General features: G+C 38.4%; 1 protein-coding gene across 2 annotated transcripts in view; it reads left to right on the top strand.

Moving 5' to 3' along the window:
* The window catches only part of LOC115212357 (chitinase-3-like protein 1), a 58,185-nt gene that overhangs the window by 14,770 nt on the left and 15,576 nt on the right, over nt 1–27,839 (top strand). For both annotated transcript variants that reach the window (XM_036503091.1, XM_029781229.2), the window contains 7 exons: nt 4,978–5,170; nt 16,222–16,474; nt 19,549–19,664; nt 21,124–21,250; nt 25,030–25,224; nt 25,706–25,816; nt 27,454–27,604. In XM_036503091.1, coding sequence (XP_036358984.1) covers nt 4,978–5,170; nt 16,222–16,474; nt 19,549–19,664; nt 21,124–21,250; nt 25,030–25,224; nt 25,706–25,816; nt 27,454–27,604 — 1,146 coding nt within the window. The remainder of the gene's footprint in view (nt 1–4,977; nt 5,171–16,221; nt 16,475–19,548; nt 19,665–21,123; nt 21,251–25,029; nt 25,225–25,705; nt 25,817–27,453; nt 27,605–27,839) is intronic.

The following is a 27,839-nucleotide window of genomic DNA, read 5'->3' as shown; positions in this document are numbered from 1 at the left end:
TAATAATAATAATAATGATAATAATAATAATTATTATAACAACAACAACAACAACATCGAAAAATACCTTAGGAATAAGAACCCAGGTTCGAGATTTCCCCAAGACACCTGATGAAGGCTGGAGGGTATATCAGCCGAAACGTTGTATTAACAACAAACAAGATGAGGACAAATATCCGTCAAATGTAAATAATGTACCTAATTCCTCATCTTTTAAATATAGAACTGTAAATATACATACACACACACACACACACACACACACACACACACACACACACACACACACACTCACACACACATACACACACACACACACATATATATATACAGGAGTGGCTGTGTGGTAAGTAGCTTGCTAACCAACCACATGGTTCCGGGTTCAGTCCCACTGCGTGGCATCTTGGGCAAGTGTCTTCTGCTATAGCCCTGGGCCGACCAATGCCTTGTGAGTGGATTTGGTAGACGGAAACTGAAAGAAGCCTGTCGTATATATGTATGTATATATATATATATATGTGTGTGTGTATGTTTGTGTGTCTGTGTTTGGCCCCCCTAGCATTACTTGACAACCGATGCTTGTGTATTTACGTCCCCGTCACTTAGCGGTTCGGCAAAAGAGACCGATAGAATAAGTACTGGGCTTACAAAGAATAAGTCCCGGGGTCGATTTGCTCGACTAAAAAAAGGCGGTGCTCCAGCATGGCCGCAGTCAAATGACTGAAACAAGTAAAAGAATATATATATATATGTATATATGTACTGGCTTCATGCAGGCAAGGCGTGGATTGTCAAATTTCACTTAGCAGTTCAATAGCACTTTTCTCACGTTAAAACACTATTTTTTTTCAGTGAGTGACAGCAGTTACTTTTACCAGATACCTTCTAACCTCTGCTAGACCATAACAGATCCCAACGAAATCTATTGTTCTCTACAATATGTCTATCCTTCTAGCTGGTTTTGCATAGTTATAAATACTAGAGTCATGGCCACAAGCAGGCAACCACAAAAGACAAACGACCAGAGGGAAAAAGGTTACAATCAGTCGACACAACTTCCCTCAACTCTATAACTTTCACTAGCTCAGTTTCTTTTCTCTTACAAAATCATTCTATCACTATCTATGGCTTACTACTATAATAAGTGGAGGCGCAATGGCCCAGTGGTTAGGGCAGCGGTCTCGCGGTCATAGGATCGCGGTTTCGATTCTCAGACCGGGCGTTGTGAGTGTTTATTGAGCGAAAACACCTAAAAGCTCCACGATGCTCCGGCAGGGGGTGGTGGTGATCCCTGCTGTACTCTTTCACCACAACTTTCTCTCACTCTTACTTCCTGTTTCTGTTGTACCTGTATTTCAAAGGGCCGGCCTTGTCACTTTCTGTGTCACGCTGAATATCCCCGAGAACTACGTTAAGGGTGCACGTGTCTGTGGAGTGCTCAGTCACTTACTCGTTAATTTCACGAGCAGGCTGTTCCGTTGATTCGGATCAACCGGAACCCTCATCGTCGTAACCGACGGAGTGCTTCCACCATCCCACTATAATAAGAACGTGTACACACATACAGGCCGAAATTTACTTTCTTAACCTCGCATGCTCTTACAATTATATCACACCTACCCGTCGAGGCATGGCATTATATTAAGTAACGGTAAATAAATATTTATTTACAACTTCGATCAATGTTCTTTGTTCACCTTGCACTTCTGCAACAGCAACACTCGTTACAATCGCTAACTACCAACTCCAACATATATCATTAATACAAGCCGTTACACACAAACAAACAAACACACACACTCACACCCACACACACTCACACACACACACACAAACAAACACACACACACACACACACACACACACACAGTAAATCCCCCAAAGAAGAACAAACACAAAAACAACAACAATGCGAGGACGTGTTACATGTAAAGTATTAGCAGACACTCAGGGAAGGAAAGAAAGACGGTTTAACGTTTCGAGCAACGCTCTTCTTCAGTAATAGAAGAAAGTTCAATAGAAATGAAGACAGAGGAAGAAAATCGCCAACGATTCACATATGGTTATATATATATATATATATATATATATTTAAGTAGTTGAATGAATTATCCTAGTATGGATAATTCGGTTAACCGATACCCGGGTAGCAAATTTACGTCAGAAAGCACGGTTGAAGCTACATGCCAAGGGCAGAAATCACGTGCTTTCGTGTGGAAATTTGTGTGTTTTTTTACTATAGATAAATGAAAGAATGGAGTCGAACGACGATTTAACAAAATTCCTTTATTCTCGACATACGTTTCGAAGACTGCATATTCTTAATTTCGAAGGAATAAAGGGTTAAATCGTCGTTCGACTCCATTCTTTCATTTATCTATCTATCTATCTATCTATCTATCTATCTATCTATCTATCTATCTATCTATCTATCTATCTATCTATCTATATATATATATATATATATATATATATATACACATAATTCTTGTTGGCGAGGCGGAATTAGTTCTCGAAGTACATATAAATCACTAACTGATAGCATGTAAATATTGGATTAAAAGAATTTGGATAGATGTATTCGAAGGCTGCTCGTGGGACAAGAACCCACATCTCCTGTAGACACGGTAAACTTAATTCAACATCTAGTTCAACACAACCACTGGTACATGAGTGCATTTATGAAAGTTCACTCTGTTCCAGGCGTTTGGGTTGAAGTCTCCAGTCCGAAGATAACTGTTTTCATCTCTCCCAAAAGTCTTAGAAGCGTTTAAAGAACCATAGGCGCCGCTCTCTCTCTTACGAAGAGGAGATGGTAAAAATTAGTGCTATATTTTGGATCAGGGTGGAGATAACTGCATTATTCCAGTAGTATATTTCTTTTAAAATGACTTGTTGCTCTTTTGTGATGCTGTTTTCTTCAAAAACATTTATACACACATTGAATAGTGCCCTTCTATAGAACTGTGGTGTACACCACTGTTATTAATTAAGTTATTGGTTCTAAGAGAGAGAAAACAAAATCAATTACAAGATATTTGTATTCCGAACGAATGTTTAAAACTAGAAAATGTAAACCATCGAGTCAAGTTTTTCATAGCCTAGTTATCTCCATAAACTATAGCAATTGAAAGGAATAGATTAGAGGGGGAACTAGTTAGCAAATTAGAAGAGGCGATTAGAAGGGCATAAATCAATGATTATTAAAATACATTTATATTCTTCAAAATTTAATTGAATCTACAAACAGAATTTAATTTTCTTATGAATGACTGTTTTTAAACTGCTGATCGCTCTGGTCCAGGCCCTGCTGATCGCTCTGGTCCAGGCCCTGATGATCGCTCTGGTCCAGGCCCTGCTGATAACGTAATGCAGTGGAACGTAAACGTCAACAAACATTTCGTTCGGTAGTTGTACGCATTCTCGTTCAATGGCTACTGACAATTTGTCTGTTGTTGCCGGTTTTGTACCAGAAGATTTATCTTTTAACATCCCCATAGTGGTATGAGGTTCGGTGTACACAGAGGATATTCTACTGAACCTTTTCGTCCAATCCACCTGTTTTGCAAAATCTCAAGGTAGACCCTTACATTACCACAGCAGGTTCACATAAGTGGAGCCAGTCACAATACCATAAAATGATCGAATTATTCCTTTTGATGACAAGCTACACCATGTTCCACCGTAAGCAGCGGACACTCAGGCCCCCAGTAGGTGTAATTATGACAGTTAATTAAGCCATTTAATTGAAATGTTCCCTCATCATTCCAAACAATATATGTTAGAAAGCGGTGCATCTTCTACACATCTTACCACCACCACTGGTAAAACTTCACTCTTCGATCTGGGTCCTCTTCATTGAGAGCATAGACTAGTGGCTGTGTGGTAAGTAGCTTGCCTACCAACCACATGGTTCCGGGTTCAGTCCCACTGCGTGGCATCTTGGATAAGTGTCTTCTGCTATAGCCCCGGGCCGACCAATGCCTTGTGAGTGGATTTGGTAGACGGAAACTGAAAGAAGTCCGTCGTATATATGTATATATATATATATAAGTGTGTGTCTATATGTTTGTGTGTCTGTGTTTGTCCCCCTAGCATTGCTTGACAACCGATGCTGGTGTGTTTACGTCCCCGTCATTTTGCGGTTCGGCAAAAGAGACCGATAGAATAAGTACTGGGCTTACAAAGAATAAGTCCCGGGGTCTATTTGCTCGACTAAAGGCGGTGCTCCAGCATGGCCGCAGTCAAATGACTGAAACAAGTAAAAGAGTAAAAGAGTAAAAAGAGTAGCTATTCCAATGACGGCGCTTCAAAATATGATGGACATTTATTGACTCTGAAATTTCTACCCTACGACTCTCTTGTTGCGTAGATTTTCTTGAGCTCTGGCAATACATTTCTTGTACCCTTTCTTGCTCTTTGATGTCTGTCTTCTAGAGTGAGAATGTAGATATTCTAAGAAGTTCTATTTGCTTCAAACTTATCTTTAATACGAAGGATGATAAGCCGTGTAGAAGGATTTTTTTTTGAAATTCTTTTCTAAACTGTTTTTGCACTTCGACTGCGAGTCCAAATTTCCAGTTGTACTTTAGGACAAATTTCCTTCGTTGAAAGCTTTCCTGGTTTCCGTCATTATTTTTTATGGATTAAATCTAGAAAGAGTTAAAAATCAAGTGAATAACCAGCTATTAAAATGTGTTTGCATTTTGAGCGACACCATGTACACACAAGTAAACACACACACACACACACACACCACACACACACACAAATACTCTCTGAAGCAACAAAGTGGCTCAAGAGTTTCGTGCATTAGCACTTATCAAACGAAACTCTTGAGCCTTGAGTCACTCTGTTGTTTCTGCTAAATATCAATAAATATATATATACACTCATGTTTTGACTTCTATTCCCTCCCCTCCCCCCTCTCTCTCTCTATATATATATATACTCATATATGAATGTATTATTTTACAGACACATCAGAGTTGCGACGTTGGTGCTTTTACACAAACTGGGCTCAGTACCGCAGCAATGAAGGGAAATTCGTGCCTGACGATATCGATGCAACATTGTGCACACATATTTCTTATGCATTTGCTAACATCGTCAATAACAGCTTAGTTGCGCAGGAATGGAATGATGAAAACAGCAAGTGGTCAAAAGGAATGTGAGTTACTAATAATATGTATTTTTATTGCGATAATAGATAAGAAACGCAACCAATTAAATCCAACAAAAACTCAGTTTTTATTAAAATTTTCAGAATAGTAATATGGTCCAAGAATAAGAACCTTAGCTTTCTTTGGACCAAACTCCTCAGCAAAGAACCGAGTGAATCATAAACTAGTGTTATAAAGTGGAGGCGCAATGGCCCAGTGGTTAGGGCAGCGGACTCGCGGTCATAGGATCGCGGTTTCGATTCCCAGACCGGGCGTTGCGAGTGTTTATTGAGCGAAAACACCTAAAGCTCCACGAGGCTCCGGCAGGGGATGGTGGTGATCCCTGCTGTACTCTTTCACCACAACTTTCTCTCACTCTTACTTCCTGTTTCTGTTGTACCTGTATTTCAAAGGGCCGGCCTTGTCACTCTCTGTGTCACGCTGAATATCCCCGAGAACTACGTTAAGGGTACACGTGTCCGTGGAGTGCTCAGTCACTTACACGTTAATTTCACGAGCAGGCTGTTCCGTTGATTCGGATCAACCGGAACCCTCATCGTCGTAACCGACGGAGTGCTTCCAGTGTTATAAGCAGGGAGGAAACTATATTTAATGAATGTTACGATCGGTTTCAGTGTTCAGTTGAAGTTACCACGTGAATCTTCAGAAGCCAGGAGAGACCTTCATAGACCTAAGTCTTGTCATTCATCTAACCCATGTTCTGACAATATGTGATGTCTGGGTGCAACTGGTTAGCATTCTTGGATAAAGAATCGTCATTCTAGAAAGAAGATTGTGTTGGGCTTTTTATTTTTTTGAAATCGTGAAACAGTAGACTTCAAAGAAACTCATAATGATTTGCTTCGGTAAATAGTCGTTTGTTTGCAAATTGAATCGATCTAGCAAAGAACTGGATAAATACAGAGGCATGTAACGACATGAGGTTCAATAAGTTGAACAGAGTTGGCATGATGGTGTTGGGGCAGAATACTTCCTGTAACACACTATAGAACTGTGGTGTACACCACTGTTATTAATTAAGTTATTGGTTCTAAGAGAGAGAAAACAAAATCAATTACAAGATATTTGTTTTCCGAACGAATGTTTAAAACTAGAAAATGTAAACCATTGAGTCAAGTTTTTCATAGCCTAGTTATCTCCATAAACTATAGCAATTGAAAGGAATAGATTAGAGGGGGAACTAGTTAGCAAATTGGAAGAGGCGATTAGAAGGGCATTGCGACTAATGTGTTAGCGCGAGAATGGCCCTTTACCATTTCTTCGAAGTGAAACACGAAGGTTATGTTGTCAGCTAAGGACCGTGCACTCAAACATGAACGAACTAAAGCTGTCCGACGGGCCCGAACGATGGAGACGCGACATGGATACAAAACCATGATCAGGTCTTTGACGGATCGGGTGCGTGGCGGGCGCGTGGCGGGCGCGTGTTACTCGGCTCCGAGCAGATGTGTGCAGTTTTTCAGCAGCACTTCGTGTGGCTGTTTTGGGAGGGCGATGACTCGACGACGGTAGTGGACTTTAGTTTGTACCTGGACGGCTTGCCGCGGCTCTCAGCAGCTTACGCGAAGTTATGTGAAAAGTCGATAGCAGCCGTTAAGATTCGGGAGGCAATGAGCGATTGCACAAATCATAAATCGTCCGGTTTTGATGGTCTGCCGTATGAATTCTACGTATTCATGCCAGATCTGTTTGGTGACCACTTGGCAGACGTCTATCGCAACTGGCAACAGGACTGTAGAATTCCTAGCGCTGTTAACTGAGGTATGGACACTGCTGAGGAAGGGCGACGACAATGGAGACGTACTAGGGAATTTTCGGTCCATAACTCTGCTAAACAAAGTTTAAGATTTTGGCCAAGGTGTTAGCGAAAAAGTTGGCACTTGTCGGTAGCCTGGTCGCAGAGGTGCAAACGTGCGCAATCCCGAGCAGGTCTATTCACGACAACCTCCACATTATGCGATACATCATAAAGAGGGCTGGAACCAAAGCTGGCTTTGGGAGTGCTTTGATCAATTTGGATCACTCGAAAGCATTCATTAGGGTCAAGTATCGCTAGTTAGAAGCCGTCCTGAAAGCTGTCCTGGAAGCTGGCGGTTTCGGACCCGTTTTCAATGGCTTGATCGCTGCAATGCACAGCGGCACCTATTCACTGGTCAAAGAAAACCGTCACCTATCGGATCCGTCTGGTATGGCACGTTCGATTCGTCAGGGCTGTCTGCTGTTGCATCTTCTGTACATATTGGCACACGGGCCACTGCTGCGAAAGGTGTAACATTTAAGGGGCATCCCTTTCGAACTGGGACACGGAAGGACAGTGACGGCATACACAGACGACATCACCGTCATAATATCAGATGCTTCCGAAGTGGAGACGGGAGGCACCATCCTAAATGAGCCGATTGCAGGGGCTAAAATTAATGCCGACAAATCGGTGGGTTTGCGGTTGGGCTCCTAGAGAGGCTAGTCGATGCCATCGGACGGCGTTGTCGGACGGTGGGCCGACGGACCAGTTTGGTTCGGACCTCCAGGTTGATAAGAACTGGGATGGGGTGGCGAACAGGGCGGCCACGGGCTGAGAGGAAGCTGTCCCTGGAAGATCAGGCAGAGGTGGATAAGGCCTGTATCGCTTCCGTTATCATTTATCGCCTGACCGTTGTTTTGTTCCGGTTACTGCTCGACCAGGTTGGAACGTCTCTTATTTAAATTCTTATGGGAGGACGCGTTCCAATGGTCAGGTGCTCAGTCTGTTGTCAGGATCCTCTGAGCGGCGGATTAGGTATGCCGTGGCTCCTAGTGTGCAGACACGCTCTTGGGTTACGCCACCTGCAACGATTTCTGGACGGTGAGCGTGTGTGGGCTCCATTTGTGAGGCTTAATATTATTATTATTATTATTATTATTATATTATTATTATTATTATTTTATTATTATTATTATTATTATTATTATTATTATTATTATTATATTATTATTATTATTATCATTATTATTGTTATTATATGTTTGACTTTTGCTTTATATTTGTACAAGTTGGCTCCAAGTCTCACCCGGAGACCTCAAGAGACAACAGGTTGGAAGTTCACGTTGTTGTTATGCCTCGTGTGCCATATATTTGGTTGTTTTTTGTGTTGTACTAGTGGCTGTCTAAAAAAAAATTATCATTATTATTATTAATATTATTATTATTATTATTATTATTATTATTATTATTATTATTATTATTATTATTATTATTATTATCATTATCATTATTATTAAGGTGGCGAGATAGCAGAATCTTTAGCACGCCAAGCGAAATGCTTAGCGGCATTTCGTCCGTCCTTACAGTCTGAGTTCAAATTCCGCCGAGGCGACTTTGCCTTTCATCCTTTCGGAGTCGATGAAATAGGTACCAGTTGAACGCTTTGGTCAATGTAATCGACTCATCCCCCTCTCCCAAAACTGCTGTCCTCGTTGCAAAATCTGAATTATTATTATTAGTATTATTATTACTATGATTATTATTATTATTATTATTATTATTATTATCATTATTATTTATTATTATTATTATTATTATTATTATTATTATCATTATTATTATTATTATTATTATTATTATCATTATTATTATTATTATTATTACTATGATTATTATTATTATGATTATTATATTATTATTATATTATTATTATTATTATTATTATTATTATTATTATTATTCATTATTATTATTATTATATTATTATTATATCATTATTATTATTATTATTATTATTATTATTATTATTATTATTATTACTATGATTATTATTATTATTATTATTATTATTATTATTATTATTATTATTATTATTATCATTATTATTATTATTATATTATTATTATTATTATTATTATTATTATTATTATCATTATTATTATTATTACTATGATTATTATTATTATGATTATTATTATTTATTATTATTATTATTATTATTATTAATGATTATTATTATTATTATTATTATTATTATTATTATATTATTATTATTATTATATTATTATTATTTATTATTATTATCATTATTATTATTATCATTATTATTATTATTATTATTATTATTATTATTATTATTACTATGATTATTATTATTATGATTATTATTATTATTATTATTATTATTATCACTATTATCATCATTATTATTATTATTATTATTATTATTATTATTATTAAGGTAATGAGCTGAAAGAATCGTTAGCACGCCGGACAAAATGCTATGCGGCATTTCGTCCGTCTGTACATTCTGGTTCAAATTCCACTGAGGTCGATTTTGCCTTTCATCCTTGCGGGGTCGATAAATCAACCACCACTGAAACACTGGGGTCGATGTAATCGACTAGTCTCTTCCCACCAAAATTTATGCCTTGTGCACTTAGTAGAAAGGATTATTATTAAGGTGGCGAGCTGGCAGAATCGTTAGCACGCCGGGCGAAACGCTTAGCGGTATTTAACCCGTCGCTACGTTCTTAGTTCAAATTCTGCTGAGGTCGACTTTGCCTTTCATCCTTTCGGGGTCGATAAATTAAGTACCAGTTAAGCACTGGGGTCGATATAATCGACTTAATACCTATGTCTGTCCATGTTTGTCCCCTCTATGTTCAGCCCCTTGTGGGTAATAAAGAAATAGAAATAGGTATTTAACCCGTCGCTACGTTCTTAGTTCAAATTCCGCTGAGGTCGACTTTGCCTTTCATTCTTCCAGGGTCGATAAATTAAATACCAGTGAAGTACTTGAGTTAATGTGATCGACTGTTCCTCTCCCCACAAAATCCAGGCTTTGTGCCTACAGTAGAAAGGATTATTATTATTATCAAGACAGTGAGCTGGCAGAATCGTTAGCGCGCCGAGCAAGAAGCTTAGCAGTATTTCGTCTGTTGCTACGTTCTGAGTTTAGAGTCCGCCGAGGTCGGCTTTACCTTTCACTCTTTCGGGGCCGATAAATTAGGAACCAGTTGAGTACTGGGGTAGGTGTAATCAACTTAACCCCCGCCCCCTCCACAAAATTTCAGGCCTTGTGCCTATAGTTAAAAGAATTATTATTAGTAAAAGGTAGTGAGCTGACGGAATCATTAGCACGCTGGACAAAATGCTTAGCGATATTTCGCCTGTCGCTACGTTCTGAGTTCAAATTCCGCCGAGGTCGACTTTGTCTTTCATCCTTTCGGGTCGATAAAATAAGTACCAGTTGAACACTGGGGGTCCATGTAATCGACTTATCCCTTCCCCCAAAATTTCTACACTTGTGGCAAGATTTGAAACCGCGTATTTAGTCTGTCGCTACGTTCTGCGTTCAAACTCCACTGGGGTTGACTTTGCATTTCATTCTTTCGGGGTCGATAAAATAAGGACCAGTTAAGTACTGGGATCGATATAATCAACTGCTCGCTTCCCCCAAATTTCATCCTTGTGCCTATAATAGAAAGGATTATTATTATTATTACTAGTAGTATCGCCCGGCGTTGCTCGGGTTTGTTTCGACCCTTTAGATTTATTATTATTATTATTATTATTATTATTATTATTATTATTATTATTATTATTATATGTTTGACTTTTGCTTTACATTTGTATAAGTTGGCTCCAAGTCTCACCCAGAGACCTCAAGAGACAACAAGTTGGAAGTTCATGTTGGTGTTATGCCTAAGGTGCCATATATTTGGTTTTGTACTTAGTGTTGTACTAGTGAATGTCTAAAATACCATACGAAAATTATGTTTGTTTTAAAACTTGAGATACATAGAAAATATTTGCGCATGATATGAGCAGTTGCCATGATCACTATCTTTTGAATTTCTGCCATTTGTGGTTTTCCTGGTATCTGAGTTAGGTAGCTATCAGCCCCTTTTGCTATCATTCCCAGGGCACCTATGACAACAGGTGTTGTTTTAGTCTTCAGGTGTCACATTTTGCTGATTTCTATTTCAAGAGCTTTATATTTGCTCAGTTTTTGGTAGGTCTTGACAGATACGTTTATATCGATTGGGACAGTCATATCAATGAGGGGGCATGTTTTTATCATCATCATCATCATCATCATCATTATTATTATTATTATTATTATTATTATTATTATTATTATTATTATATTATTATTCAGTAGTTTTATTTTTATAGCGTGCTTTCACTTCACTACCGAGCGCAGCTCTGTGTGCCTTGGGTATGTGCTGTGATTTGTTGTGATGCTCTGATGGTTATTGTATGGAAAGTGTTCTGCGTAGGATGTGGGCAGTGCCTAGTAGTGCAATTTTCTGTATGTTATATGTGTTTGTAAGTCCTGGTGTTTTTGTTATGTATTTGTCTGAATATTTTTTTATCATGCCTAATGCACCTACTATGATAGGAATTGTTTCTGTTTTCAGATTCCACATTCTAGTTACCTCTATTTCCAGGTCTTTGTATTTTGAGAGTTTCTCCATTTCTTTTAGAGACACGTTGTCATCTGCCGGTATTGATACATCAATTAGAAAGCATTTTTTTTTTCCTTCATGATCTCTGACAACTATATCTGGTCTGTTGGCCTTAATTTCTCTATCTGTGTGTATCGGCATATCCCAGAGTATGGTTGCTTTCTCGTTTTCTGTGACCTTTTCTGGTGTGTGCCTATACCATCTTTTTTCTGTTGTTATTCCATAATGTTGGCATAGCTTCCAATGTATGTAAGTTCCAACTCTGTCATGTCTGTGAATATATTCCTTCTTAGCCAGGACTGGGCAGCTAGAGATAATATGATTTATTGTTTCTTGTCCATCTCCACATATTCTGCAGTTACTTGTAATATTTCTTTTCATTACATGTTTTTGGTAATTTCTGGTGGGGAGGCTTTGGTCTTGTGCTGCAATTAAAAATCCCTCTGTTTCTGCTTTGAGTCCTGAGCTTCTCAACCATTGCTGGGATTTTTCTTGTCTATTTCTTTTGCGTTTAGTTTAGTGCAGTATTTACCATGAAGGGGCTTTTCTTGCCATCGTTTTATCATGGTTCGTTGCTGTTCTGTTTTTAGTTTGGATTTCATTTGTTTTATAGCTTTTGTTGTTTCTTCATCTTCTTCTTCTTCTTCTTCATGTTTATTAGGTGGTATGATTTCTTGTTTGTATTTGTCAGCTTCCTTAAATACTGAGAACAGTTTTTTGTTTTGCTCGTGTTTTGCCGCTATCTGGATCAGTTTTCCTTCCTTCTGAAGTAGATATTTTTGCAGTCCTATGGTGGTTATTTTATAGTAGTTTTCCAGCTGTATAAGGCCTCTACCACCTTCTATACGTTGTATATATAGTCTTTCTATGTCAGATTTTGGGTGATGCATCCTAGATCCTGTCATTATTTTTCTTGTTTTCCTATCTATTTTGGTCAGTTCATTTCGTGTCCAGTTAAGGATATTGTAGCTGTAACTTATAACTGGGACAGCTAAAGTGTTGATACCTATTATCTTGTTTTTAGCATTGAGCTCTGTGTTTAGTATTGATCTAACTCGTCTATAATATTCTTTTTTTATTTTCTCTTTCATTTGTGTGTGTTGTGTATTATCTAGTTCATGGATTCCTAAGTATTTGTAAGTTTGGCTTTGGTCTAATTCTTTTATTTCATTGGTTTTATCTAGTGTGATGTTGTTACTCTTAACTAGTTTTCCTCTTTTCATGGTTACTTTGGCGCATTTTTCTAATCCAAATTTCATATCTATTTCTTTGGTAAATCCATGAACTGTCTTTAATAGTGTTCCAGCTGTTTGTCATTTGCAGCGTATAGTTTTAGGTCATCCATATATAAAAGGTGGCTGATCGTTTTGCCGTAACATTTATATCCGCATCCAGTTCTATTTAGCATATCAGATAGAGGTGACAGTGCCAAGCAGAAAAGGAGTGGAGAGAGCGTGTCTCCCTGGAATATTCCTCTTCTAATGGGGATGTCTTTGGTTTTCATGAGTCCCTCTTTTGTTTGGAGGTGTAGGACTGTTTGCCATTTATTCATAGAGTGCTCTATGAATTTTATGATTGTTGGTGCTACTTTGTTAATGGCTAGTGTTTCGAGGATCCATGTGTGGGGGATGCTATCAAACGCCTTTTTGTAGTCAATCCAGGCCATACTGAGGCCTTTCTTCTTTCTGTGGCTGTCTTCAGTTATGGCTTTATTAATCATTAGTTGATCTTTACAGCCATATGAGCCTTTGCGGCATCCTTTCTGTTCTTCTGGGAACAGTTTGTTTTCGTCCAGGTGCTTGTTCAGCCTTTGTGATATCACTGCAGTAAATGCCTTGAACATAGTAGGGAGGTAGGTTATTGGTCTGTAGTTTTCTGGTTTTTCTGTTTCATTTGATTTGGGAATTAAGATGGTTTTCCCCTTCGTGAGCCATTCAGGCATTGTCTCTGGCTCTGCTAGTATGTTGTTAAAGTTTTCAGCCAGCTTTTTGTGCATTCCTGTTAGATATTTCAACCAGAAGTTGGGGATCTTGTCATGCCCAGGTGCCTTCCAGTTGCTTAGTCTTTGCAGTGCCTGGGTGACCTCTTCAGTTGTTATGGGGGTCCAAAGTTGTTCAGATGCCGAGTTTGTAATTTTGATACTCCTTTTTTTTGGTGGTTCGTTCGCCGACCATATCTCTCTCCAGAATTCTTCCAATTCTTCTGCCGTTGGTGCTGCAGTGACTTCTATTTTATTTTTGCCCAGTTCTTGGTAGAACTTTTTGGGGTTGGAGCTGAACTTTTTGTTTTCTTCAAAGAAGCGTTGGCGTTTCTTGTACCGGCGGATCCTTTGTGCTTTGGCAAGGATATCTTGCTTCAGCTTTTCTTTTATTTCAGGCAAATCTTTCTCTGTCATGTTATATTTGCGGAGTATTTTTGTTCTCTTTTTGTTGCTCAGTAGCGTTGATTCTTTGCTGATTTCATTAAGAATCGACAGGTCTTTTCTAATTTTTTTTATTTTGCTTTGGATGTTATTTATCCACAGGGTTTGTTTGGGTGGTGGTACTCCTGTTTGGGCGGGTTTGGGTGAGTATCCAGCTTCTTTTGTGGCTGCAGTGGCTGCTGCGTATATTAGGTTATTTAGCTCAGTGATATCACTTTTTTTTGATTCAGTGGCTATCAGTTCAGTGACGGCTAGGTTTATGCTGTTTATAATAGGTGTTGTTATTTCGTTTATTTTGATTCTTGGGAGGTATGGTCGGTGGTCCATTTTGAGCTCTGTGGTTTTCAGTTCTTTGATTATTTTATTTTTTATATTATCATAATCATTAGGCTCCCCTTCGTTGTTTACATCGTGTTTGTTGGGAATGTTGCGTTTGTCTTCGTGTTTTACAGTTTCAGTGTTTATATTATTGGGCATTGTTGTGTGGCTTCTATCTACATTTTCCTGGTGTATGTTTTCTTTTAGGTGTTCTATTTCTATTTCTGATATTTTTTTTGTGTTGAGAATGTATCTTCGTACGTTAGCTAATTTATTAGGGTTCATTGCTGTATCCAAGTCTATATCTCTATTATTTTCCTTCCATATTTTATATGTATGTGTTGTTGTATTTACATTTTTTGGGTAGAGTACTGCTGTGAAGTATGCGTGTAAGATAGAAATGTATTCCTCACGTGTCCATTTACGTCTTTTGGGTTTTATTTGCGGGACATGAGGTACAACGTCCGGCCCATTATTTTGACGGTCGTCATTTTCGTAGAGTACCGGTCCGTTTATTTCTGTTGTCACATTATTTCGCACGTGTAGTTTTTCGTACATTTTTTGTTGTAAATTTAATGTACGTACCGCTCGATTGTTATTCTTGGGTTGAATAGTATCGGTGGCATTTAATTTCTTCGTAGTTCCTTTGTACATGGTGTTTGGGGTCAGGGATGATCGTGATGTTTCACGCATGTGTTGCGTTAGAGATGGAGATGATATCGAGTCAAAATACATCATTTCATTTCGAAAATAGTAATAAATTTCAATTTGTATTACTTACTCGGGTACAGTCCAATTCTTTGTTAGTAAAACTTTGGCTCCATAGGATGTCCTTGTTTTCGATGTTTGTGGATAGGTTTCGGAGCTCTGAATTTTCCTTCTTACATCTTAAAAGTCCCCCGGTGTTCCTTCTTCTTCTTCTTCTTCTTCTTCTTCTTCTTCTTATTATTATTATTATTATTATTATTGTTGTTGTTGTTATTATTGTTATTGTTATTATTATTATTATTATTATTATTATTATATTATTATTATTATTATTGTTATTATTATTAAGGTGACGAACTGGCAGAGTCGTTAGATTTCGGGGCCGATAAAACAAACTGAGTACTAGGATCGATGTAATTGACTTTCCCTTCCCCTAAAAATGCTGGTCTTGTGTCTATAATAGAAATGATAATAATAATTATTAACTACAATGTTGCTGTTTGAAGAACATATATGTTTCAAGAGTTTTGATTAACACAAGCTTCATGTAATGTTTGAGTTAACTCCATTGAATTATTGCCGTATATTTTATTGAAGAACTGAAGAACAAAATCATCCAAGACAGTATTTGAACTTATCGAGAGACTAGAATATATTGTGATATATTTAGTAAGGTGATTTTTTTTTATGGGAAGCACTCCGTCGGTTACGACGATGAGGGTTCCGGTTGATTCGAATCAACGGAACAGTCTGCTCGTGAAATTAACATGTAAGTGGCTGAGCCCCCCACAGACACGTGTACCCTTAACGTAGTTCTCGGGGATATTCAGCGTGACACAAGGCCGGCCCCTTGAAATACAGGTACAACAGAAACAGGAAGTAAGAGTGAGAGAAAGTTCTGGTGAAAGAGTACAGCAGGGATCACCACCATCCCCCGCCGGAGCCTCGTGGAGCTTTTAGGTGTTTTCGCTCAATAAACACTCACAACGCCCGGTCTGGAAATCGAAACCGCGATCCTATGACCGCGAGTCCGATGTCCTAACCACTGGGCCATTGCGCCTCCACAGTAAGGTGATTAACTATAGTAGCAACCATCGTTATTACCATTCTTATTTGAAATGATACGAAATTTCCCGCCTATTCTATTTCGAACAGGTACGCCAGAGTTAACGAACTTAAAATAAATAATAAGAATCTGAAAACAATGTTGGCTGTCGGTGGTTGGAATATGGGATCTCTTCCATTTACCCATGTAATTTCTAGCAAAGACAATAGAAAAAAATTCATCGAAAACGTAATAACATTCCTTCGCATACATAACTTTGATGGTTTAGATATCTGCTGGATATTTCCAACAAAAAGAGGAAGTCAATCGGGTGACAAAGAAAAATTTGGCAACTTACTTAAGGTGAGTTAGAGACTTTCTTTATTTTAATAAAATAAAAATAATAAATACCCTATGTTTGCTCACTTCTCTAATTTCTTTTCAAAATGTTGAGAGATTAGATTAACATTTCCGTTTTGTCCACCCAATACTATCTTTAATAGTGGAGGCGCAATGGCCCAGTGGTTAGGGCAGCGGACTCGCGGTCATAGGATCGCGGTTTCGATTCCCAGACCGGGCGTTGTGAGTGTTTATTGAGCGAAAACACCTAAAGCTCCACGAGGCTCCGGCAGGGGATGGTGGTGATCTCTGCTGTACTCTTTCACCACAACTTTCTCTCACTCTTACTTCCTGTTTCTGTTGTACCTGTATTTCAAAGGGCCGGCCTTGTCACTCTCTGTGTCACGCTGAATATCCCCGAGAACTACGTTAAGGGTGCACGTGTCTGTGGAGTGCTCAGCCACTTACACGTTAATTTCACGAGCAGGCTGTTCCGTTGATTCGGATCAACCGGAACCCTCGTCGTCGTAACCGACGGAGTGCTTCCCTAAAAAAAAACTATCTTTAATGTCTGCCACTAAGCCAAGATAAATCAACCGCACGTTTTGACCTAAGGATGATAGTGAAGAAACCTCTCAACTCATTTAATCAAATTTTGCAATAACTCCATCAGCTGCATATTCCGAATACTTGATAGGAATGGGGGTCATATTTCCATAATCCCCGTAGTCTTGTTTCGCCATAGGCATATGCAGTAGGATGATCAACAGGTCACCATCGTACGTATAGTTGCAGCCACAACTGGTTTGTCGGTAGCTTATCTAATCAGGAGATATATATAAGAGGAGTGCAGTTTTCAACATTGTCTGTCATTTTAGAGAGAGAAGAAAGCAAGAACCTGGAGTTTATTTGGAGTTTGAAAGAATATCTATAATAAAATAATTTTTATACTCTCTTTACTCTTTTACTCTTTTACTTGTTTCAGTCATTTGACTGCGGCCATGCTGGAGCACCGCCTTTAGTCGAACAAATCGACCCAGGGACTTATTCTTTGTAAGCCCAGTACTTATTCTATCGGTCTCTTTTGCCGAACCGCTAAGTGACGGGGACGTAAACACACCAGCATCGGTTGTCAAGCAATGCTAGGGGGACAAACACAGACACACAAACGTGCACACACATATGTACATATATATACATATATACGACAGGCTTCTTTCAGTTTCCGTCTCCCAAATCCACTCACAAGGCATTGGTCGGCTCGAGGCTATAGCAGAAGACACTTGTCCAAGGTGCCACGCAGTGGGACTGAACCCGGAACCATGTGGTTGGTAGGCAAGCTACTTATCACACAGCCACTCCTGCGATGCATAATTTTTTTAAATAATAATTTTCTTTTTAAATATAAACAAGTGATAGAATCAATCTATTGTCTAGTTTTAATCTCTACATTTGACCGTTGAGTGCATTGATCGCAGATCTGCTAGTAGATTCACTGTCACGAATGTTTAAGAGTTCCTCCTTTTACTTGGGTACATTTAGAGGTGTCTCCGTCAGCCAGAGGAGTACAATACTTAAAAGGTGTTTACGTCCTCGTCACTTAGCGGTTCGGCAAAATAGACCGATAGCATTCAGGCTAAATCTTCAGTGTGAGGATAATTTCTTCCCTTCCTTCCATGAGGCTTCGAGACCCTAAAAAAGGTCTTAGACGTCGCTTTCCTCCTCTAACTAATCCATTTCAAAATACGGATATATCGTCCAAAACTATTGTTTAAATATATTTTGCTGTAATTGCCATAAAACAAGATACATTTTCGTTTTCTGATATTTGTATTTTATAATTAATAAAACTTTCTTTATATTCCTAACGTCAGTTACTTAGCCTGGTTTCAGACATTGATTGCGCATTTGAATTTTATAGGCGTAGAAGTGGCTGTGTGGTAAGTAGCTTGCTAACCAACCACACGGTTCCGGGTTCAGTCCCACTGCGCGGCATCTTGGGCAAGTGTCTTCTGCTATAGCCTCGGGCCAACCAAAGCCTTGTGAGTGGATTTGGTAGACGGAAACTGAAAGAAGCCTGTCGTATATATGTATATATGTATGTGTGTGTTTGTGCTTGTGTTTGTCCCTCTAGCATTGCTTGACAACCGATGCTGGTGTGTTTACGTCTCCGTCACCTAGCGGTTCGGCAAAAGAGACCCGATAGAATAAGTAATGGGCTTACAAAGAATAAGTCCCGGGGTCGATTTGCTCGACTAAAAGGCGGTGCTCCAGCATGGCCGCAGTCAAATGACTGAAACGAGTAAAAAGGTAAAAAAAAAAAGTAAAGTAACCGTCAATTGTCATTCGCAGCCAAACTCCTCGCCACCTTTTAAGTATTGTACTACAATCTATTTTTTTGAAACCTATTGATATTTTCATATTTAACCCTTTGCTTACCCAAAGTAGTTACATAATATTTTCCTAAACGTTCATGCTTGTTCTTAAAAACAAGTTAGTCTTTTTTCATACTATGGCTAATATAAAGGCTTCTTTTCATAAGTCCTAAGTTACTCTAGAGGCTGAAAAAATTGAGGATGTGTATCATATATGGTGCATGGAAGCGAGGAAAATATGCTCTGCGTGTCACATGTGATGCACCGGACAGACAAAGAGTTAGAGGCGATGTAATTTTTTTCAATGATATTCAATAGTTTTTAATGGCTCCATCAGTGGCCAAACATTTGTAGTTGGAGGAAAAAGTAGATGGTGGGGTGGGGTGAATTTCAGACGGTTGCTGTGTTTATTGTGGGGTTTGACTCAAAGACACGATAAAAAGGATGAGGGATAGGTGAAGTTGGGTGACAAGAGTAGTTCCGAAGATAGTTCAGAAGTGCAGAAACCGTTGTAGCAGTTGTGCAAGTGGCATCGAGAGGAAACTATGTGAATCAGTGGTCGTAATATGTTGGTTACTAAATTACTGAGCCTGAAAGGAATTCTTTGCATGTAGCTTAGTCTGTCTGTATGTGTGAGTGAGTGATTGTGTGTGTGAGTGAGTGACTGTGTGTGTGTGTGTACACATTAATTGTCTCATTAATTAAAAACGTTTCTAATTTCAGGAAATGAAAGATGCGTTTAAGAAGGAATCAAAAGAAAAGGAACTCCTTCTTGGAATTGTTGTAGGGTCTAAGAAATCATTGATAGATGAAGCCTACGATATTGATGCTATAAATAAGTATGTGAAACTCTATATCAATTGCTTGTTTACATATTAACAGGGAATGGAAAGGTGTAAAATATGTTCAGGTTATATACATAAATCCAGAATTAATCTTCACTCACCACACACACAGAGTAAGTAGGTGAGGGCAAGATAAGCTCAATATAGAAAACACAAAGTAGCGTTCAAATGAATTTGAATTCAAACTCCAAATTCTTAATCCAGGGCACTTCAAGTCCCAGAGCATTCCCTATACCTTATCCTGACTGTGAGGGTACTCCCTACAACACTAACCATGGTGTTCATAAATTATGTTGCAGGAAATCGCTCACAATTCCACGACATTAAAATAGCTAATTCATCAATAGGTTCTTTGGCATAATCTTCTCTTGTAAACATAAATATTATTGCACATTTGCTTATTATGTAAAATCGTTAAAATTTCTCTTAGTTGTGACGAAATATCTTTACTCGTTATTTAAGTTGCAAAGCATCATAATACTTTCTCCTCACAGCATATTTTCTTTCTCTCATCATATTTTTCACCTCTGTCACCACACCTCAACTACTTTGTCTCAACGCTTATCTCTCTTCGCCTTTTTGTCTGGACAGTTGACATGCCCAATTGCTTTATTGTTTGCTCGTGATATATGCTTTCGGCAGGCTAGTTTTCATTTTATCCTCTCTTCTCTCTCTCTCTCTTTTTACTTCTCCCTTCTTTTTTCATCTCACGTTGTAGGTGTTCTTCTTTCACTTATCCTAGTTCTTGAAATTTCGTTCCGCCTCCTTTGTGCTTTCAACATGTTATATTTGCTGGCACTACTGTATGATCTACATTTGAAAGTCTTTTTTGATGAGGGAAACCGGACTCACTGTAATATATTCATGTGACTGGTCACTTGTTGCATACCTATAACTTTTTACATATATTATCTGCAAAATATGATCATTACATAACTCTAGGCTTCCAGAAACAGTTGTCGGGTTAAGGCATTACATAATTTCGTTATTTTTAATTCTGTATTTTTTGTGTTTTATGTAAACATACATCAAACCTAACTGTGTTTATCTACATTACTACCTCTATCCCTTCCTCTGTCTTTCTGTCTCCTCTCTCTCTGTCTTTCTGTTCCTTCTCTGTCTTTCTGTCTCCCTCTCTCTCTCTCCATACACACACACACACACACACACATAAGCACGGCTGTGTGGTAAGAAGTTTGCTTTCCAGCCATATGGATCCGGGCTCACTCCCACTGCGTGACACTTTAGGGACGGGGAAGTGATAAACTGAAAAGGGGAAGTGGAAATGATAAACTGGGACTAAAATTCAAACAGAATTTGACCATCAAATAGATTTAATTAAAGAATAGAAATTAACGAAAATTAAAAAGTTAGAATTCAAATAGAATTTTACTAAAAATTAATAGTATTTAAGCTAACAAACAATGGCTTTTATTTTCCTTTTCATTTCCAGAGCTGTTGATGTAATATCAATTATGTCGTACGACTTTTATTCACCTCAAGATTCTGAGTATGCGATGCACCCAAGTGCTCTTTACTCTGGTAACTCCACAAATGAGGATGAGTACGAAAGAAATGTCGTAAGTATGGCTTGTCAACACATCAAGTTCTAATATATTTTATGTTCAAAAAGACAAAAAGGAAGGAACATTATTTTTTATTTATTCCTTACTTTTTCCAATTATTAGGCTGAAACAAATAATAGATTTGTTGGACTAAAAAATACTTTAAGGCACCGCCTTGAAAGGCTTTTTAGTCGAACAAATCGACCCCAGAACTTATTTTTTTAAAGCCTGATACTTATTCCGTTGGACTCGTTCGCCGAACCGCTAACCTGCGAGCATACAAACAAACCAACATCGGTTGTTGAGCACTGTTGGTGAACACACACACACACATAGACCAGACCTCTTTCAGTCTCTGATTACCAAATCCACTACAAAGCTTTGGTAGAAGACATTTGCCCAAGGTGCTGCACCGGAACCATGTGATTGTGAAGTAGACTTTTCACATAACCACATATGATCGACTTTTTAAAATCGTTAGACTCATTCTTGGTCATGTCTTCGGAATCGGTCTTGATAAGGTAATGAGTTGAACAAAGTTGGCCTTCTTTTCATTTCTTGTTGCGATGTGGGTTCATTTAGTCTCATAAATTTTGTCTAAATATTCTTCAAACTCCTCCACATCTACTTCTCGTAGATCTCAAAGGCCTTTTGGAAAGGTATTGAAAAATTGTGGGCCTTTGAACCTTTAGCTGTTACAGTATTGGATTCTTACTCTGGACAAAGAGGGTAGTATTTTTGGTAGTATGCAGTGGCGTCCAGTCCTGTGATTGGTGCAGCTTTCAATCCCAAAGCGGGTGAAAGACCTTCGTATTTTCTCTCTAAGGGGTCGACCATCAGTTCTTTTAGCCTCCCTCGGTAACCCATCTGTTGCATCAAAGCAATTTTTTTGGTATAATGGCTTTGGATTGCCTCGATTTCTACCGTTAGTTTAACGATTTTGGTGACCATAACTGGGAGCAGTAATCCATGTGGTTGAGAACGAATGTTCTCCATAAATATGGTTTCCTTTTTCCATGTTCTGGTCTCAGAATCTCACTCGCCAGTTGCTTGCACATTGTTGCCATCTTACACGGAATGATGCACCACCTCTCATATAGATTCTCAGGAGGTCACGTACCGATTCTGTTTCTGGGATTGCAATACCCGTGGTCCTGTGCATTCTAATTGCAATCTATTTGTGGGTCGATAGAGGAGTGCTTGAAGTTTTTCAGTATTAAATTACATGTTTTATTCAGTCCACTAGTATATTTCATTTAGATCTTTCTGTAGCCTTGAGTTATCAACAAGATCCTTTACTTTTGTATCATGAAGAGAGCTAGTAAGAGTGGCTGACTGTATGACTGAGGGCATGTCTGAGAGAGCTATCACGAACAGTAGTGATCCCTGTACAATTTCACGAGGGGCTCCGCTTAGAATTGATTAGCTCCTCATAGGGAGAACAATTGGCTGCAAAATTTTAAAAAGTCATGCATCTACTCCTCTATTTTGCCAACGATATCAATGTCACGCAGTTTGTGATATATCATATATCTATATATATAAAACTGTAGTTGTGTGAGTGTCTGTCCCCTTCGATTTAGATTCCTAACTCCTCCCACATTTTGCGGTGCAGTTTAACCAAATTCGGGTATCTTATAGTCGTGATTAATATCGAGCCCGTCTGGCTATTAGGGCGCGTCTACGATGAGTCTACGATTTTAAAAATAATTTAACATCATTTTTTATTCCATTTTATTCCATTTTTCGTGTGTCGATGGCGGCGGAGTTGGCGTCCACGCTAAAACACCTGCACCTGCGTTTGCTTCTCCCCCTTCTTCCCTCCCTCGTGAAGCTGTGGAGAAGGGAGTTTAAGGAAATCAACGTCGTAATGCGTTGTCAAGGAGACCAGCGTTTTTTTAGAACAACGACTTCATGGCTTGAAGACACCAAAACAGAAATGGCCAAGAAAGCCCGAATTGGCATCTATAAGGGAAGTAACTCTCTAAAAATGCTTATATAGTTATTTCCCTTACAAACCCGAGCAACGCCGGGCGATACTGCTAGTCATATATATATATATATATATTATATTATATGATTAAACGCCACGCATCCTCTTCCAAGTAAGTTTTATCTTAATAATTCTGATGCGCACTCTACTATTTTTTAAATCTTTCATTTTCTTCTCTCTTCCTTTCTCCCCTTCTCCCCTCCTACTTTTTCTCACTTATCCTATCTCCATTTTTCCTCTCCCTTTCCCATTTATCTGTCAGTCAATCTCTCTCCCTCACTCTCCCTCCCTTCTCATGTGGCTCCCACGTGATCATCGGCCATCTTTCTTCTCCTAACTTGTGTTTCTTTCTTACCTCCGTTGTAGCTGGATCAAGGAAGACGTGTTCTTGCCTGTCTCCTGTCCAAGCTTGATTTACGCGTTCGCCACCACAACCTCGTTTAGGCTTAGCAGCCCTTCCTGTTTGTTTTCACTCTCCTGTTTGTGTTATCAATTTTGACCCTCCGCAAATCCCAAATTTTATTTAATTTGCTTTGCGGGAGCAACAGTTTTATCGAAAGAGTATATTGTTGTTAAATGCTCGAAATACAAGAGTAGAAAAACAGCCAACAACTGATGAAGGGTCGTTGTTTTTGTTATTTGTCTTGTTTTCCATTTGTGTCTTTCGTTGTTCTAAAAAATAGTTCATATTCCATGTACATGTACTCCTGTTGTGACGTCTTTCACCCACATATGCATATATATATATTATTCATATCATATGATTGAACGCCACGCATCCTCTTCGAAGTAAGTTTTATATGAATATATATATATATATATATATATATATATATATATATATATATATATATATATATATACACATCTATGTATATGGATATATACATAGATATTACTGTGTATGTGTACATATACCTGTATAAATACTAATATATTGATATTACAACAAATCACGGAAGATATATCACTGTAGATGTGACTGTGTAGATATCACATCTGGATCTAGACACTTCTTGGGTTTGGCCAAATAACATTTTGTCGGATATGAAAGTAAAGTATAATTTCCAACCTAATGATTCAGTTCTCTGAGCTCTTCCTATTTCCGAAGTTTTCTTCCTGAGTGATCTCCGCATTGTCCTTCCATACCATTATGGAAACAATAAATAGGATCCATACTAAGTAACGTGAACAATATTTCGTTATTGTAATGAAATTCAGTGACATGAGTATTTTTTTTTATATACAAACGGTCTCATTTGAATGTTTGCTGTGTTTTACTGCATAATATGCGTCTCTGCTTCCTGTCCGTCCCTACAGCTTCGTAATAGCCTCGTTCATTCGCGCATTTCTGTTGTCACAACCGCCACCACCCACTGGCACGCTCGAGACGCCCGCAGTCCGTTGCTTCCTTGTTGGCCGATACCTATTTCTTTACTACCCACAAGGGGTTAAACATAGAGGGGACAAACAAGGACAGACAAACGGATTAAGTCGATTATATCGACCCCAGTGCGTAACTGGTACTTACTTAATCGACCCCGAAAGGATGAAAGGCAAAGTCGACCTCGGCGGAATTTGAACTCAGAACGTAGCGGCAGACGAAATACGGCTACGCATTTCGCCCGGGGTGCTAACGTTTCCGCCAGCTCACCGCCTTCAAAGTACCATCTCTGGTACTTTGTTGCACGCTTCAGCTCTGAACTCCCCCCCCCCCATTGGTCGTTCTCATATTCTTCGCATAAATACCAGAATTTTATTCCGAATCTTGCCTCTCGTATGCACTAATTTATATTTGCAGAACTTTACAGCTCATTACTGGAATAGTCTTGGTGTTCCTAAGAAAAAGATTAATATCGGTATACCATTTTATGGTCGCAGTTTTTTCACCGGATCGCATACACCTGAGAAAGGTGTAAAAGAAGGTCTTCCTTCTTTCGGTAAAGGAAATGGAGGAATATATACAAAAGACAAAGGCTTTCTAGCTTACTACGAGGTAAAGTTCTATATTAATTTCATTGGTATATTACTCTTGTATATGGCCCAGTGGTTAGGGCAGCGGATTCGCGGTTTTGATTCCCAGACCGGGCGTTGTGAGTGTTTATTGAGCGAAAACACCTTAAAAAGCTCCACGAGGCTCCGGCAGGGGATGGTGGTGATCTCTGCTGTACTCTTTCACCACAACTTTCTCTCACTCTTACTTCCTGTTTCTGTTGTACCTGTATTTCAAAGGGCCGGCCTTGTCACTCTCTGTGTCACGCTGAATATCCCCGAGAACTACGTTAAGGGTACACGTGTCTGTGGAGTGCTCAGCCACTTACACGTTAATTTCACGAGCAGGCTGTTCCGTTGATTCGGATCAACCGGAACCCTCGTCGTCGTAACCGACGGAGTGCTTCCATCCATATCTGAAACAGTTGTATTTGTATTGAGTATGTGTTTTAAAAAAATCTTGTTATTTTATTTTTACTTCACAGACATGTATACTTGAAAAAAAAAGTGTTTTCATGGAAGACAGAGGAGTCCCCTTTATTGCTGTGGACAATGATTGGATTGGTTACGAAAACATCGAGAGTGTCAAGTTGAAGGTTTGTACATAGTTTTATAAGAGCAGATTTAAAATTAGAGTTAGTCCAGAATTTCTGTTGCGATACTTCAATATTAAGCTTGTAATTAACAATACCTGAATTATAAGAAGATATAACTTCAGAAAAACTGTGTGCAAATGTGTGAAGGATTTCCTCTTTTTTAAGTGTAGATATATATATATATATATATATATATATATATATAATATATATATATATATATATACCGGAGTAAACACATAAATGTGAAACAAGGTGGAAAAAAGAGTACTCAAATACCAGTGGTAGAGTAATATGCTTTATTTAAAGCAGCAGAAAATTCAACAAAATCTGTTACTCTGACTTTCTCGTTGCCGTTCATCAGACAGTTTTTGCTAGAATGGAACCGATATATCAATTCAATCTAGACTCTTACAAACGCTACACCTTAAAAAAAATGGACTTGTTTGATTGGCCCTTTAGAAATAACGGTCAATCTTCGAGCGATAAACAAAAAAAGCTCAAAAATATATATATATATATAAAAAATTATAAAAATTATAAAATTCGAGGAAAAAACCTTACATTGAATAAAATACATATTGACGTTAATGAAGAAAGTATAATTAATGCATAGAAATTAAAACCTATTATAAATATTACACTGCAATACATATTTATATTAAAGTGTACATATATATATCAACATACACAGAAGGATGCGTGCAAACGCCATACATATACAGACGTATAAATATAAATCTAAAATATACACATAAATGCATGCGTACATATATGCACGCAATCTATCTCGCACGCAAGTTAAAATCATCGATGTAGCGATTCTCATATACTGAGTAAAGCTTAAGTAAGGGGGACGTAAAGTTGCATCAGTATCAGTTAGAGAAAAAAACGAAAGAAAGGAAGAGAGAGAGAAAGGAACGAAGAAGGGGGAAGGAAAAAAGAAAAAGGAGGGGTGGGGAAAAAAACGAAATAAGAAAAATTATGTATACAAGCTGTGTAACCGCATTATTGACATATATGGAGACAAGTATACAAATACACAAGTTCGAATGGATACATACACATACAGTAGTGTATATATGTGCTTAAGCACAAACATACGCTCACTTACACATACACAGATACGCATGCTTACAAATACATATCCATGGCTATAGAGATATAATGTAATCTACAGTGATGTGAGATACAGTGGTACATCAGTACAATGATACGCAGAGGGCTAACAGGCAGTTTTGCTTCAATATTGTTGGATAAATATTACAGAAACATGTTGCAGGGACACTTTGGAGAGCAAGTCAGCGAGTCTTAGATATAGAAGTGCTACAAAACAAGAGAAAAGTGTGTAGAGTAGTATGGAGTCCTGTTAACTTAGAGAACGAATCCTGTGGGGGAAAAAAAAATAAAGCTGACTCATGCGGGGATTTGAACTCAGAACGTAACGACAAAAAAAAAAAAACAAACTAAATTTTACACAACGATTTTGTTTAGTACTCTATTGTTTGTGTGAATTCAGCAGAGAAAGCAGAAATCAATTTAGATATGAATGGAAAATCTTGTTGATGTCGTTAATAATGTCAATGTGAAACTCAATGTTGAAATCATGTTAATTCAAATGGTATTCTTTCCCACAGGCTAATTTTGCCCTGCAAAACAATTACGGTGGTTTGATGTTTTGGACGCTGGATTGGATGATTTCAAGGGAATATGCAATGGTGGTGAAAAATATCCGCTTCTTACAGCTGCCAACTCAGTTGTCAATAAGGATCAGTCCACAAAAGAAAAGTGAGTCGCTCTACTATTTCTTTATTTCCCCTTTTTTATTCTTTTATTTATTCTGATACATTGAGCTCGACTTAGATCAGTGGTTCTCAGTCCAAAGGGTGGATATGAAAATTCGTTTCAAGGCGGCGAGCTGGCAGAACCGTTTGCACGCCGGGCGAAATGCGTAGCCGTATTTCGTCTGCCGCGACGTTCGGAGTTCGAATTCCGCCGAGGTCGACTTTGCCTTCCATCCTTT

This window comes from Octopus sinensis, linkage group LG5 (assembly GCF_006345805.1).
Source record: "Octopus sinensis linkage group LG5, ASM634580v1, whole genome shotgun sequence".
Taxonomy (NCBI): domain Eukaryota; kingdom Metazoa; phylum Mollusca; class Cephalopoda; order Octopoda; family Octopodidae; genus Octopus; species Octopus sinensis.
This window is presented reverse-complemented; position numbering and strand designations above follow the sequence as displayed.